Source organism: Phaseolus vulgaris, chromosome 1, assembly GCF_000499845.2.
Source record: "Phaseolus vulgaris cultivar G19833 chromosome 1, P. vulgaris v2.0, whole genome shotgun sequence".
NCBI classification, from domain to species: Eukaryota; Viridiplantae; Streptophyta; class Magnoliopsida; order Fabales; family Fabaceae; genus Phaseolus; species Phaseolus vulgaris.
Window position 1 is genome coordinate 47634993 of NC_023759.2, and position 14057 is coordinate 47649049.

Genomic DNA, 14057 nt, shown 5'->3' on the forward strand with positions numbered 1-14057 from the left:
AATTATTTTGCACGCATGTAATAGTGATCAAATATTATTAATAACATTTATAATTACTGTTATTAAAAGTAAATATTGTATAACTAATAAAAAATATATCTATTCACTTTTAATAAGGATTATGTTCAATTCTCCAATATAAATGGAAAACGTTCCCAATGTAAATGAAAATGGTTGTAATAAATATTTACATACAATTTTTTTAATTTAATTATAACTTACACAAATATACAAGTCTACTTTTGAGTAGAGTTGTTCCCTGATCTATGATTTGGTGAAATAGGTTGTTTCACTTAGTTTTTTAAAAAATATATTTTTTGTTTGTTTTTTTCTTCTTTTTCAATATACTATTTTCTAATATAAAAATTAGAACCAAGTTATAATTTACTAGGATAACAATAAAAAAAACATCAATTGATATGCATTTAATGATCCAGGCATTATTTAATATACATTAATAATAGTTGTAAATGATAATTCTAAATATCACATAAATAAATATAAAATGTAAACACTAAATTATAATTCTAAATATTTAAATAAAATATAAACAATGTCAAAAGTCAATAAACATATCCACCTTAAAGCTTGATCTTGAATGGAGAAATCCAAAAGATATTTCTCTACCTCATTTGTTGAGTTGTACATAATTTTTTTTAAAAGAAATTTACCATGGAATGGTGAGTAAACTTTTGTAGTCCTTGAAGGTGAACTTGATTGGCTCACTATCTTTAACAACTTTACTTACCAAAGTTATGCACTAAACTCTCCTTTGAGTAAATAACATTTTCTGAAATTAAGTATACAAAGTTCAAGATAATAATTTATCATTTATAATAAATGAGTATTTTATTATCGAATGGCCGAGAAGCCGACTAGCCGACAAAGTTAACAACCAAACACGTAATTAGACAAAAACAAACTAGGTTAAGCGCAAAACATGATTAAGGTGCAATTGGGCCTCCAACTGGACTCAAGTGCAAACCCACAATAGTCAGGGTCCATCCATAGTAGTATAAATAGAGGGAGAGACACAACACTCGAGATAACTATTCACTCCCTACTCCTCTGATACTTAACTCTCGAACTGACTTGATCGTCGGAGTGTCTTCGCAAGCACACCCTCCATCGTGTTTAGATCAGAGTCCAACCGAGAGATAGAAGACACGAGAAGACCGCAACAAAAAAAAGTATTTTGCAAGGTCCTAGCTTTATAAGAACAAGTATGAAAACTCTTTTACTTTTAGTATCTAACTTCATATAAGAAAGATATACAAATAAAATACTCTATTTCACAAGTTGTCTAGGACACAATCATTTTTCTAACACTAAGTTTTTTAAAGAGTGAAAGAATAAGAGTTTATGTATATATGTGTTTGTTGTGAATAAGTTTTCATGTGCATGATGAACTTATATTATGAGTGTCATAAAAAAAATAAAGTGAACGTTAATATATTATATTAGAATATAGTTCAAATATAAATTTTGTTCGTAATGTTTGAAAATATTTGAACACAACCCGGGGTAGGGCGATCCCTTTGCTAGGAGTGGGCACAAAAAATTGAATTTCACAACTTCATATTTATTAAAATATTGAGTATCCTTCTAAAATACACGTTTTTTCAATTTTCTTGTATTAGGACGGTGGTTGTGTTGAGTGGATCTTAAACTCTTGAGAAAAAAAAGGTTTATTTGGTCCCAAAAACCATTATGTGTGACACAGACAGCACAAACCAGAAAGAGGGTACTGTTGGATTACCTAATCCTAACATCTAACACGTGGACTCTGTTCTACATTACTAGGAGTCGTAAAAATTAAGGAAGGATTTTGCACATTCAATTCAAATCAAGTGAAATGAAATGAAATGAAGCAGTTTGTGAAACACATCACACATAGTATATATGAAGAAAAGGTTGAAATTTAAATCAAAATCAAATGAACCAGTTTATATATGTGTTTTGCCCAATTTCACACCATATTTCTCTCTCCTCTTAACTGTTCATTATTTCATATTATTATTACCCAAATTCAACTTTGATGATAGTTCAGAATCCTAATTTGCGTGACCTAATTCGCTGCTGCCACCGAGAAACAAGCGCGGTTGGAATTGATGTCTGGTTGTTCCGAGCAGGAGGGGATTTCGTTCTCGGACGCCGATCGTCACGGTTACGAAGGAGGCAGCGACGACGATTCTGAAATTGGGAAGAGTCAACTTCGCAGGAGACGAAAGGGTAGTGGTTTTGGGAAGGGGGTTGTGCATCAATTCGCGAAAGCGAAGAAGCAAATACGCAGAGGCGGCAACAGAAAGAGTCTTTCTGCGAAATCGCGTCCGGGGAGCGAAGAGGGTAAGGTGATTGTTGTTGATGGTGACGGTAGTGGAAGAAGAAGGAGAGGGAGTGGGTGCAGGTTTTGTTTTTCGCGGCCCAAAGTGTTGGAATCACCTAATGAGTCTCCCACGAGTGATCCCAATGACCCTAATTTCACTCATGCCATGTTGAGAACTGTGATGGATAAGAATGATTTCTATTCCAAAGAATGCAACACTCACTTGGATTAGTTACTGTTGCAGATTGCTTGCGTTCGATTGGGTTTTAGGATAATCTGCTCAATTTGAAACGGTGTAAGTAAAATAATGAAATTGTGACATTATGATGGCTCGTAAGGGAGGTGATTGGATGTTCAATAATAGTGGTAGAGATTTGACGTGAGAGGCTGGAGCAGTGTAATGTGAGGCCCTCATTTGCATTTTTGTTCATTTAGAGCAATGTGGTGTAAGTTATAGATAGGAAACTTGCTGCAATTCAATGATTACGGTTCAAGAGAATGGAAGGTTGCTTGATCAGGCGCTGCTGTTGGAGAGGTTGGTGAAAATTGGATTCTTTGATGTTCTGGAGTTTGTACTTGTCCCTATTTGGAGAAGTGGTGTACATATCAATACAGAAATTTTTTATTTTCATAATCTTTTTCTAGCTGTCGGCAGGCACTGTTTGATTGGTTTCCTCGTGCATACAAATTTTTTATTTGGCTTGTTTTAGAGGTCTTTTCAGTGGTTGCAATTTATGGAATTTTTTTTGCATCGCAACCTGAACATAAATTGTTGTTCTGAACATCAGTTGCTCTGATTTTTTTGGTAATTCACGTCCTCGTATGTATTCGATTATATTTGGAAATGACAAGGGTTCCCATTCTTGAGTCTGCATATAATTGGAAAATTTCGGAGAACACAATTTAGAAGTCATTTTGTATTTTAAGTCTGGAAAATTTTGTAAGATAATAATATATTGGTCTGCATATGTTTGTCGATGAAGTATTTTAATACACTTCATATGTTTGTCACTCATTTTTCCTAGGCTGCTGCCATTTCCATGATAAGCAATATGCATAATCAGTATGCATTTCAATCTTTCCTTTCTAGTTGTTGAGTTATCTTTGGTTCCCTCCAAGATCTTTTCTACATTCAACAATTTTATGCCCTCTTCTTTTTCAGTTGGATGCTTAAAATCCAATTTCAAGGGATTTCAATAGTGAACATTTCTAATTAATGGGTTCAATTAACATTTTTATTGTTGTTTCAAATTACTTCCAATGTTACGAAGGTTTTTTCAGACATTTTCTATTACGAATATATAACTTTGTTACTTCATTGCAAGAAAATTTAGTTTTTGCCAGAAAAATTCTTTGCTTCAATTTACTCCCAGCCAAAAGCAAAGTCATAGCACTTTATAGCAGTCTTTATGGGATTTTTCATCATGCAGGACGGAAACCCTTTTCTTTTGTGGTTTTGTTTGTGTAGCGCCATGCCATTTCCATGTTGACTAAAGAAATTGAAAGTGAGGTTTGGTAAGGCGTTGTGGTGGTGATCCAGTGGCTTCTGTACGAAACCTGAGTTCAAGGAACACATTTTACTATGGTCCAGCTGATGAGAGTTATTCTGTTAGACGTGTGATCTAGGTCTACTTATGGTCCCAAACTTCGTAGTGGAAACCATGGGAGGTAAACCTTCATCTTGGCCGAGACTTGTATCTTTGACTCATAGCAAGGCTGGAAATTCCTTATATAACTTATATTTTAGTTTTAAACATTCTTGATGAGATAGAAAACAAGAAAACCAAGATAAAGAAGAAGAAAGAGGTAGTTTTGTTTGTTGATTTCTTTTTCTAGTGTTTGTTGGTGGCATATATTTCATCCTGGTCACTATTTTTTCTGGCATCTATTTCATTCTCATCACTAAGTCAGAGGCTGGTGCCCTGTAATGTACTCATATTTATTTATTTGGGGGAGGAAGGATGGATGTTCGCCTCACTACTTCGCTTTAACTGAAATTTGTTTCTCTAGCTTTTATTTTATCTTTTTTTGCTTTTATTGAAAATTTAATTGTCTAGATTTTGATTTTCTTGAATTAAAGAATGAGCACTGTAATGGATGAAAGAGAAATTGATGCTTTATAATATTTGGCAAGGACAAAGAAAGGTAACTGCAAACAAGGTCTCTTACCTGAAAAGATGACTTGTGATTGATGATTTGCTAATTTTGTAACAAATGGTAAAATAAAAATATCAACATCTCGTGTCACGCGATTACTTTATAGGCATGGATAGTTTCATGTAGCACGATTATTGTGGGGGGTATGTGGTTAATTTGGTTTTGGCACAATCTATTTTTGAATGGGGAATATGAGTTTGCTTACATGATCTCGTATTGTCATAAAGTAAGCTTAAATGAATCATAAATTGAGTTCATCTGCCAAAGAAAACCAGTCACATAGCTTTGATTCTTAGGCAAAGCTTGCAGGTTTTGACTATAGATAAGAAATATGGTATCCCTATCCCACCCATAGAGAATTTCTACTTATGAGATTCTTTTATCCCTAAAGCTTTTGCTTTTGGTTACAAACAGAGGAATCCCAAAAGCAAAAGCATGTTATTCCAATAAATGGTCGCAAGGCTGGAACACAATTCTGTAAACAGATTAACTAAACTCAGCACATCACCAAGTTAAAGTAACAAGTTTTTTTTGGAAAAGAAAGAATATCTGGAATTGTGAGAGGCAAAATGTTCTGAATCAAATGCTGTTGTTATCAAAGAGAAGATAACTGTACTGGTGAATGGCCACACTACCATCAACAGGAGAGCAATGAACTTGATTGGCTGTTTGGTTTGTTTCTGTGAAATGTTTTTGTGCTATTTAGCTTTCCTTAAATAATTTAGTGATGGAAACCAAATTGGTACCAAAACAAGGTGGTCTGAATATGAATAGTATTCTTTGCTTTACGATTCAAATTACAAGCAAGCACAAAACACACGACACCAAAACTAGTTGTAATTGATAGACGTGATTAACTGACTATAAGAAGTAGTTCAAAGAATTGTTTACTACATTCTATTTTGAAAGCAAATATTATTTGTAATGAAGTTAATTCTGGTTAACATTGATGTTTTTCCCGACATAACAATGTTGATGCAACCAACAATATGTCCCATATATTAATGTCAATGGCACCAACATTTATGTCAACGTTGTTATGTAATTAACATAGGAAGTTTAGAACAAAAAAGCTTTAAAGCTTCAACCTCTAATATGGCCCTTTTCGTAACAGCTCCACCATCACTAATCCATCTCCTCAGCACTGTAGCTAACTTTATATGCAGTTGTGAGAAAGATAAGCTTCAGGAGGAGCGTGGGGAAAGCTTGAGAATAAGTGGATGATCTGAAAGATGAACTAATAAATCAATAAAACAGATGTTGAGTTTGCATATGGTTGGGGACCATGCTGAAGTAGGGAACAGCAAGCAAGAGAACGAGGAAACTGTAATTAAGAAGAAACTCTAATTTGCACATTAACAAGGCTTATTTCTTAACCAAGTTCTCCATCGTTAATCTCATTAACATTTTTTCTTACAAACACGAATCAAAACCTTTAGAGTACTAATTAGGAAATTACAAATAACTTTTTATTTAAAAAATATTATAATACAATTTATCACAATTTCTAAAACCCTTTCACAGTGATTTTAATAAAAAAAACATAATTTATTTACTCTAAAGAGTCTGTGGAGATACTTTTATTCTTAAATCCATAAATAAATAACCATCGAAGATTCCACAATTAGTAAATCATTTGTTTCAACTTTATACGACAGAAAAGAAGCCAAACACTAGTTTGATACTAAATTTGACATAATTTTAAAAATAATATATCAAAAAGATATTATTGAGTTAAAAGTGTTTGAAAAGAATAAAAAATAAAAGATGAATATGGAGAAAATAAAAACTGTGGTTTATCCATTGGTCGTGTTGTCGAGAAGAAAGGCTTTGGCAAGTACAACCTCATGACAGCAAGCCTACGTGCACATTACGCTATCATTGAATAAACCATCTTCCAATAAAGATACACTTTACTGATAAGGCCAACCCTCCACTACAGAGATGCTTCTGTGAATTTTATCATGTGAATTATAGAAATACAATTTTGAAGTATATATGACAACATAAAACATAACTATAATTAAATTTAGTAGGAGTTATTTTTGAAGATCCACCTAAAAGATATTTAGGTTGTCGTGTTTCAACCATGATTATTTCTAGAGAATGTATACAAATTTGGTCTTAAAAAGTAATAAAAACCCATATAAGGTACACACATGTACGCTCTCATATCTCAGCCGTCATAATAAAAACAATTAAATAATAAAAAAAGATAAAACCTTGACGGGTATAAAAGTGTTTAAAAATTGTAGCACTGTAAATAACGTACACATGGTTGTGGGGTGTACTTTCCATCATTAGCAGTGGAAATGTGGCTGCTTGTGGTATTCTTACCTTTTTTGTAGTTAAAAGTCTTCTCAAAGGCATAAGCTTTGGGGGCTGCACGTGACACCCATAACACTTTCTCTTGTTGCTTTTCGCTATGCATGCTTCCTCTTCTATGGATGGGGCTGCTATGCTATCCAATGAAGAAAAATGTGTGACCCAGAAAATAGTTTCCTTCTAATAGGCTAGTAAACCTTTATTAGAAGGGAACACAGTTTGAAGCTTGTTTAATTAGATGAACAAAATAAGTTTATTGGGTATTTTCTTCTCTGAAATTTGTATCCAACAATCAAACAAAAAGGAAAGTCAGAGTTGTAGGTGATTAAGCAGATCGTGATAAGAGGCAGTTAAAGTGCTTATTTATATTTACTGATGCAATCATCATGTTTCAGGTCTTATAAACCAATCCATTCTTTGACAGTAGTAATATTATAATAAACTATCATGATTGCATAATAATATTAAATATAAGTAAGCACCAGAAAGAGGGAGAGAGAGAGTGAGAGAGAGAGAGGAGTAGTATTAAATTGTTACTTTTACTATGGCATGGCAGTATCCACTGTGTCTCAGCTCTAACTGCTGAGTTCTGTGAGCTTGGAGGGGTTCCCACTTTCCACTTAGCTGTGTCCCAAAGGTCGGTGCTTAAGATTTTCTTATTCTTCATATACAGATGCAGCTAAACAGTAAGTAGCTATCGGGGATTTATATTCCCTAGTTGCTTTCTGCTTCTATTCAAACCTTCTCTCTGCTCATTGGTTGGAATCAGATTTTTCCTTGCAAGGTGGGTTTCTCCTTCTGCATTTTCTTTCTATTCAGTTCACCTGATTGTTGCTTCTTCTGGATATGTTGGTTATTATTCCTTATCCTCTTAAATTTGCTCTTTTTTTAACGCTTCTGTTGTACGTACTCCTTTCTGGAAAGGAAAATTCTTGTTTACCGTACTCTGGATGTTTCTTCTGTCGTTTCCGGGTCAATTAAGATACCGTATTATTCACTGTTCCTGCAGATTAAAGTGGAAAAAATGAACAGAAAATTGCAAAAAATAAAATAAAGTTATGTTTTGCTGAGTGGAGTGTTTAGTTGAGCGCATACCCGTGAGATCCTCTGGAGAATTTATAGCCTCTTACCGTGTGCATCAGATAATGATAAAAAAAAAAGCTAATACTACTATTATTTGAACTTTGGATATATAGTAGTTGTGCAGTATGATATGATTGGATCATTATTTATCATTGCTCACTGAAGCCTTTCAAAGTTTGTCAATGTTCATGTGTTGAAAAATTCAGTTTCTCTTCTTGAATTGTGATAGTGAGAAAGGATGATGTCATTTGACAAGGTCCATAGTAGCTTTGTATCTCTATTAGAGCAAACAGATTCCATTATTCCTTGTGAGAGATTAACTTAGTGATTCTGTGCTTGTGGTTTATTTCAAGTGCAGTTGAAGTGACAATGTCCTCCTCAAGGCCTAGCCAAACATCCAGCAATAATTCTGGCAGATCAAGGTCATCGAGACGCAGTGCTAGGGTTCTTGCTCAGACAACTTTAGATGCGAAACTGCATGCAACTTTTGAGGAATCAGGTAGTTCTTTTAACTACTCCAATTCAGTGAGATTGTCTTCCGGCACAGGCACTGTCAGTGGTGATCATCAAACAAGGTCTGATGGAGTAACAACTGCTTACCTCCATCAGTTACAGAAAAGCAAGCTTATCCAACCATTTGGGTGCTTGCTAGCCTTAGATGAGAAAACATGTAAGGTCATTGCTTATAGTGAGAATGCACCTGAAATGCTCACCATGGTTAGCCATGCTGTTCCCAGTGTTGGTGAACACCCTGGTCTTGGCATTGGCACCGACATACGAACTATTTTCACTGCCCCGAGTTCTACTTCTATTCAGAAGGCACTAGGATTTGGGGAGGTTTCACTTCTTAACCCCATTCTAGTTCATTGCAAGTCCTCTGGGAAGCCCTTTTATGCAATTATCCATCGTGTTACCGGTAGTGTGATCATTGATTTTGAGCCGGTCAAGCCTCATGAAGTTCCCATGACTGCAGCAGGTGCCCTGCAATCCTATAAGTTTGCAGCTAAAGCAATAACTAAATTGCAATCCTTGCCTAGTGGGAGCATGGACACTCTGTGTGACACAATGGTTCGAGAGGTTTTTGAACTCACAGGTTATGATAGAGTGATGGCTTATAAATTTCATGAGGATGATCATGGGGAAGTGATTGCTGAAGTGAAAAGGCCAGGCCTAGAGCCATATCTGGGGTTGCACTACCCAGCAACTGATTTTCCTCAGGCCACACGTTTTTTGTTTCTGAAGAACAAGGTGCGTATGATAGTTGATTGTCGTGCAAAGCATGTGAAGGTGCTTCAGGACAAAAATATTCCATTTGAATTAACTTTGTGTGGATCAACCTTGAGGGCTGCTCATAGTTGCCACTTGCAGTACATGCAAAACATGAATTCTAGTGCTTCCTTGGTTATGGCGGTTGTAGTCAATGACAATGATGAAGATGGGGATAGTTCTGATGCTGTTCAGCCACAGAAGAGAAAGAGACTATGGGGTTTAGTAGTTTGCCATCACTCTACTCCCAGGTTTGTTCCTTTCCCTCTCAGGTATGCTTGCGAATTCCTGGCTCAGGTATTTGCCATCCATGTGAACAAAGAACTTGAGTTAGAGTATCAGATTGTTGAGAAGAATATCCTGAGGACTCAAACACTTTTGTGTGATATGCTGATGCGAGATGCACCCCTGGGTATTGTCTCACAGAGTCCTAATATAATGGATCTTGTGAACTGCGATGGTGCAGCACTGTTGTATAAAAACAAGATATGGAGATTAGGGGTAACACCAAGTGAATCCCAGATAAGAGAGATAGCTTTGTGGCTGTCTGAATGTCACAGGGATTCCACAGGTTTGAGTACAGATAGCTTGTCTGATGCAGGCTTCCCAGGGGCTGCTACTCTTGGTGATATAACTTGTGGAATGGCAGCTGTCAGAATAGCTTCCAAAGATATAGTTTTCTGGTTTCGATCTCACACGGCCGCAGAAATTCGATGGGGTGGTGCAAAGCATGAGCCTAGTGAAAGGGATGATGGTAGGAGGATGCATCCAAGATCTTCATTCAAGGCTTTCCTTGAAGTTATGAAGACAAGGAGTTTGCCCTGGAAGGACTATGAAATGGATGTCATTCATTCATTGCAACTAATACTGAGAAATGCATTCAAAGACACTGAGAGAATGGAGATAAGCACATATGCTATCAATACAAGATTAGGTGATTTGAAAATTGAAGGGATGCAGGATCTGGAAGCAGTGACTAGTGAGATGGTAAGGTTAATTGAGACAGCAACAGTGCCAATTTTGGCTGTTGATGTTAATGGGATGGTCAATGGATGGAATAAAAAAATTGCTGAGTTGACATGTCTTCCAGTTGAGCAAGCTATTGGGAAGCATTTACTCACTCTTGTTGAAGATTTTTCAGTAGATAGAGTCAAGAAGATGTTGGACATGGCACTGCAGGGTATGCCTTTTTCTTTTCCCGTCTTATTCTTATACAAGCTCTCCTATTATTTTTTTCAAGTCTTAGCATTCATGAGAAGAGACTTTGAAATGAGTGTGAGTATTTAGATGTTAGGATGTTATGTTCCCTAAAGTCATTCATGAATATTGCATTATTGAAGAATTATAAGAAGTTTAATTTGTCTTGTTTCCAAGTTTTATTCCATTTTATACCAACTTCCTATAATTTAATATATTACAATGTGATTAGGTGAGGAAGAGAAAAATGTGCAATTTGAGATCAAAACACACGATTTGAAGATTGATTCTGGTCCTATCAGCTTGGTGGTTAATGCTTGTGCAAGCAGGGATCTTCAAGATAATGTTGTGGGGGTTTGTTTTGTGGCCCAAGATATAACTGCTCAGAAGACAGTGATGGACAAATTCACCAGAATTGAAGGCGACTACAAGGCAATTGTGCAGAACCGAAACCCATTGATCCCTCCAATATTTGGCACAGATGAATTTGGGTGGTGTTGTGAATGGAATTCAGCTATGACAAAATTAACTGGATGGAAGCGAGAGGAGGTGATGGATAAAATGCTTTTAGGGGAGGTTTTTGGGACACAAATAGCTTATTGTCGTCTAAGGAATCAAGAAGCTGTTGTTAACTTCAGCATTGTAGTTAACAAAGCCATGGCTGGTTTGGAAACGGAGAAGGTTCCTTTTAGTTTCTTTACTCGTGATGGGAAACACGTAGAATGTCTGCTTTCTGTGAGTAAGAAGTTGGATGCAGAGAGTGTAGTTACTGGAGTCTTCTGCTTCTTGCAACTAGCTAGTCCAGAGCTGCAACAAGCATTACACATTCAGCGCCTATCTGAACAAACTGCTTCCAAAAGACTGAAAGCTTTAACTTATTTGAAAAGGCAAATCCAAAGTCCTTTATATGGGATTGTTTTCTCCCGGAAATTGTTAGAAGGTGCTGAGTTGGGAGCTGAACAAAAACAATTTCTGCAAACGGGTGGTCGGTGTGAACGCCAGCTTAGCAAAGTCCTTGACTCAGATCTTGACAGCATCGTTGATGGGTATGATATTGCTAAATATTGTGCTTTTATACTCTTTAGTCCTCGTAATTTATGTGGTGTTAGGCATCAACAAGAGATGCTATTTCACAACCACAACTAACACTGAGTGTCATAATGAAACAGTCAAGTATTTTAGCTGATGATAGTTTTATCAAGAAATTCGAATATGCACCAGCAGCAGCAGTTAAAATTTGACTTTTGTATGCGTTCTCTTTGTTAAACAAGAAAGTGCTCACTGTGTCCTACTCTAACGAGTGAATATTTGGTTTATCTACTGAATTTCAGGAATTAGATTATTTATAACTAATATTTTTTTACAGTAGAAGCATAGACTTCAGTCTTACTAGTCATCCCTTTTGTCCTGCATAATTTTGATTCAGTTTATTTTATGTGACATTTCTTTCCTGTATATTCAACAGCTACCTGGATTTGGAGATGGTTGAATTTACTCTGCATGAAGTGTTAGTTGCCTCCTTAAGTCAAGCCATGACAAAAGGTAATGCAAAAGGTATCCGATTAGTGAGTGATGTTGAAGAGCTGATCACAAGAGAAACCTTGTATGGTGATGGTCTCAGGCTCCAGCAGGTCTTAGCCGACTTTTTATTGATTTCCATCAATTTCACACCAAATGGAGGTCAGATTGTTGTAGCAGCCTCATTATCAAAACAGCAGTTAGGGAAACTAGTCCATCTTGCTAATTTGGAGCTCAGGTAATTAACTATTCCAACCTCAGATGGACATATCAAACTTTCTTTGTAGGTCTTCTGTTGATTAAATGCTGATAAAATAAACATGAAGTGAAAAGATTATCTTTTCACATTATACAAGCAAGGAGGCATGAAGGGGTTGAATCCAACTAGTTTAAATGTTTTAGATGGTACACCTTCTATGCCTATACAGATCCAACTCAGGTCACATCACTCTGAATTGGACCTATGCAACACAACTTTTCAAGGAAATAAACTTGTTATGCTATATTGAGATTATGTAGATGCATAATTTGTTAATCTGTGTTTGCTTTTGTCATTTGCAGCATAACACATGAGGGTTTTGGGATTCCAGAAACATTGCTGAACCAAATGTTTGGACGTGATGGTGATGAATCTGAGGAGGGTATCAGCATGCTGATTAGCAGAAAGCTGCTAAATCTGATGAATGGAGAAGTGCGTTATATAAGGGAAGCAGGCAAATCATCTTTCATCTTATCAGTTGAACTTGCCGCAGCTCATAAATCCAACAGTTAAAATTTTGGAAATAATTAAACCAAACCATAATTTTTGTACATCAGAAAGTGAAGGGTGCAAGAAATTTGCATTCCTTGTTCAATATTTAACTCTTGTTTTTATGACCTACCTTCGTGTAAGGTGATAATGTAGATATGTAATGCATAACTAACGATTCACACTCTCCTTAAGTGGTCTCATTACAGCAATTATGCGTCATTTGCAACAGAACGAAACATAAATAAAATATTAGAATACTATTTCTCTGAAAGCTTATTTTATGCATTTTTTAAAGCTGGTTCAAAATGGCAAAATTATTCCAATAATGGTTAAGGGTAAACCTATGCCCGCTCATGTTTTCTATGCAAATGATGTTATGGTCTTTTTGCAAAGGTAACAAAACCTCTCTCAAGAGCATGTATGACTTACTTAACCTCTATGGGGCTGCTTTGGACCAATGGCATAATAGACTCAAAAGTTACTCTTATGTTTCGTCTAAGGCTTCTTCTTGTTTGGTTCAACATTTTTCTTCTACTCTAAATTTCATAAAAGGTTTTTTACCTTTCAATTATCTCGGTGCTCAACTTTTCAAAGGTGTTCCAGAAGAAAAGTATATTAAGCCTACTATGGAGAAAGTTAAGATAGGAAAATGCTGAGCATGATGGGCACCCCCATTCAGTTAGTTAATTCAGTTATTTGTGGAATTGTGACTTACACTTTTAGAGTTTATAAATGGTCAGTAGCTATTATAAAGGTTATGGAAGCATGAATTAGGAATTTCGTTTGGACGGGATATATTGCTTTAAAAGGTTTGATTACAGTTCATTAGACTATGCTATTCTAAGAAAGGAGGTGATTGATCATTGTTGTTTTCAATCAAATCAAATAAAAAGTATGAATAGAACTAGTCAACCAAATTTCTTTCTCAATAAATTTAATTATATTCTTAGTTAAATAGGATTCATATATTATGTGTAGAAAATGTTAATTAGAATGAGAACTAAATAAAAATGGAGTCGTTGTCATTGAGCAATTAAAAGAAAAAGAATATAATAACTTAGAAAGTAGATTAATTCTCGAGTTCATTTATCATTGAATTATTCATCAATTGTCATGTGATTATCATCCATCTAATTTTCAAATAAAATAGAATTTAACCAAACAAGGGTCAATTAAATCCAACAGAATTAATGTCCACTAATTCATTCAATACCTCACTCATTTTCAAGCGTCTACTCATGAAATTAATTACATAAGAGATTGTTTAGAATAAAACAAATTAAACAAGAAAATTAAAGAACAAAATTGAATTATCAACTAGCATTCAAAAAAAATTTCAATAACAAAAATTATAATTAAAAAGGACGACTTCGTCTACAGAAATTGTAGAACAAAAACTGAATTACACAAAACCTCATAATTCAATGTAAAATT

General features: G+C 35.3%; 1 protein-coding gene across 1 annotated transcript; it reads left to right on the plus strand.

Annotated features, from left to right (window-relative positions):
- Positions 1–6807: 6807 nt before the first annotated feature.
- Positions 6808–12894, plus strand: LOC137814868 (phytochrome A-2-like). The gene is made up of 5 exons (XM_068617795.1): positions 6808–7592; positions 8250–10337; positions 10587–11400; positions 11820–12110; positions 12434–12894. Exons 2-5 carry the CDS (start codon positions 8261–8263, stop codon positions 12642–12644), a joined length of 3393 nt encoding a protein of 1130 aa, XP_068473896.1. The 5' UTR covers positions 6808–7592; positions 8250–8260; the 3' UTR covers positions 12645–12894.
- Positions 12895–14057: the final 1163 nt, after the last annotated feature.

Coding starts and splice junctions, on each gene's coding strand:
- LOC137814868 (XM_068617795.1), top strand. CDS start 8,261: ATGTCCTCCTCAAGGCCTAGCCAAACATCCAGCAATAATTCTGGCAGA. Junction 10,338..10,586: donor GTTGGACATGGCACTGCAGG/GTATGCCTTTTT, acceptor CAATGTGATTAG/GTGAGGAAGAGAAAAATGTG. Junction 12,111..12,433: donor CTTGCTAATTTGGAGCTCAG/GTAATTAACTAT, acceptor TGTCATTTGCAG/CATAACACATGAGGGTTTTG.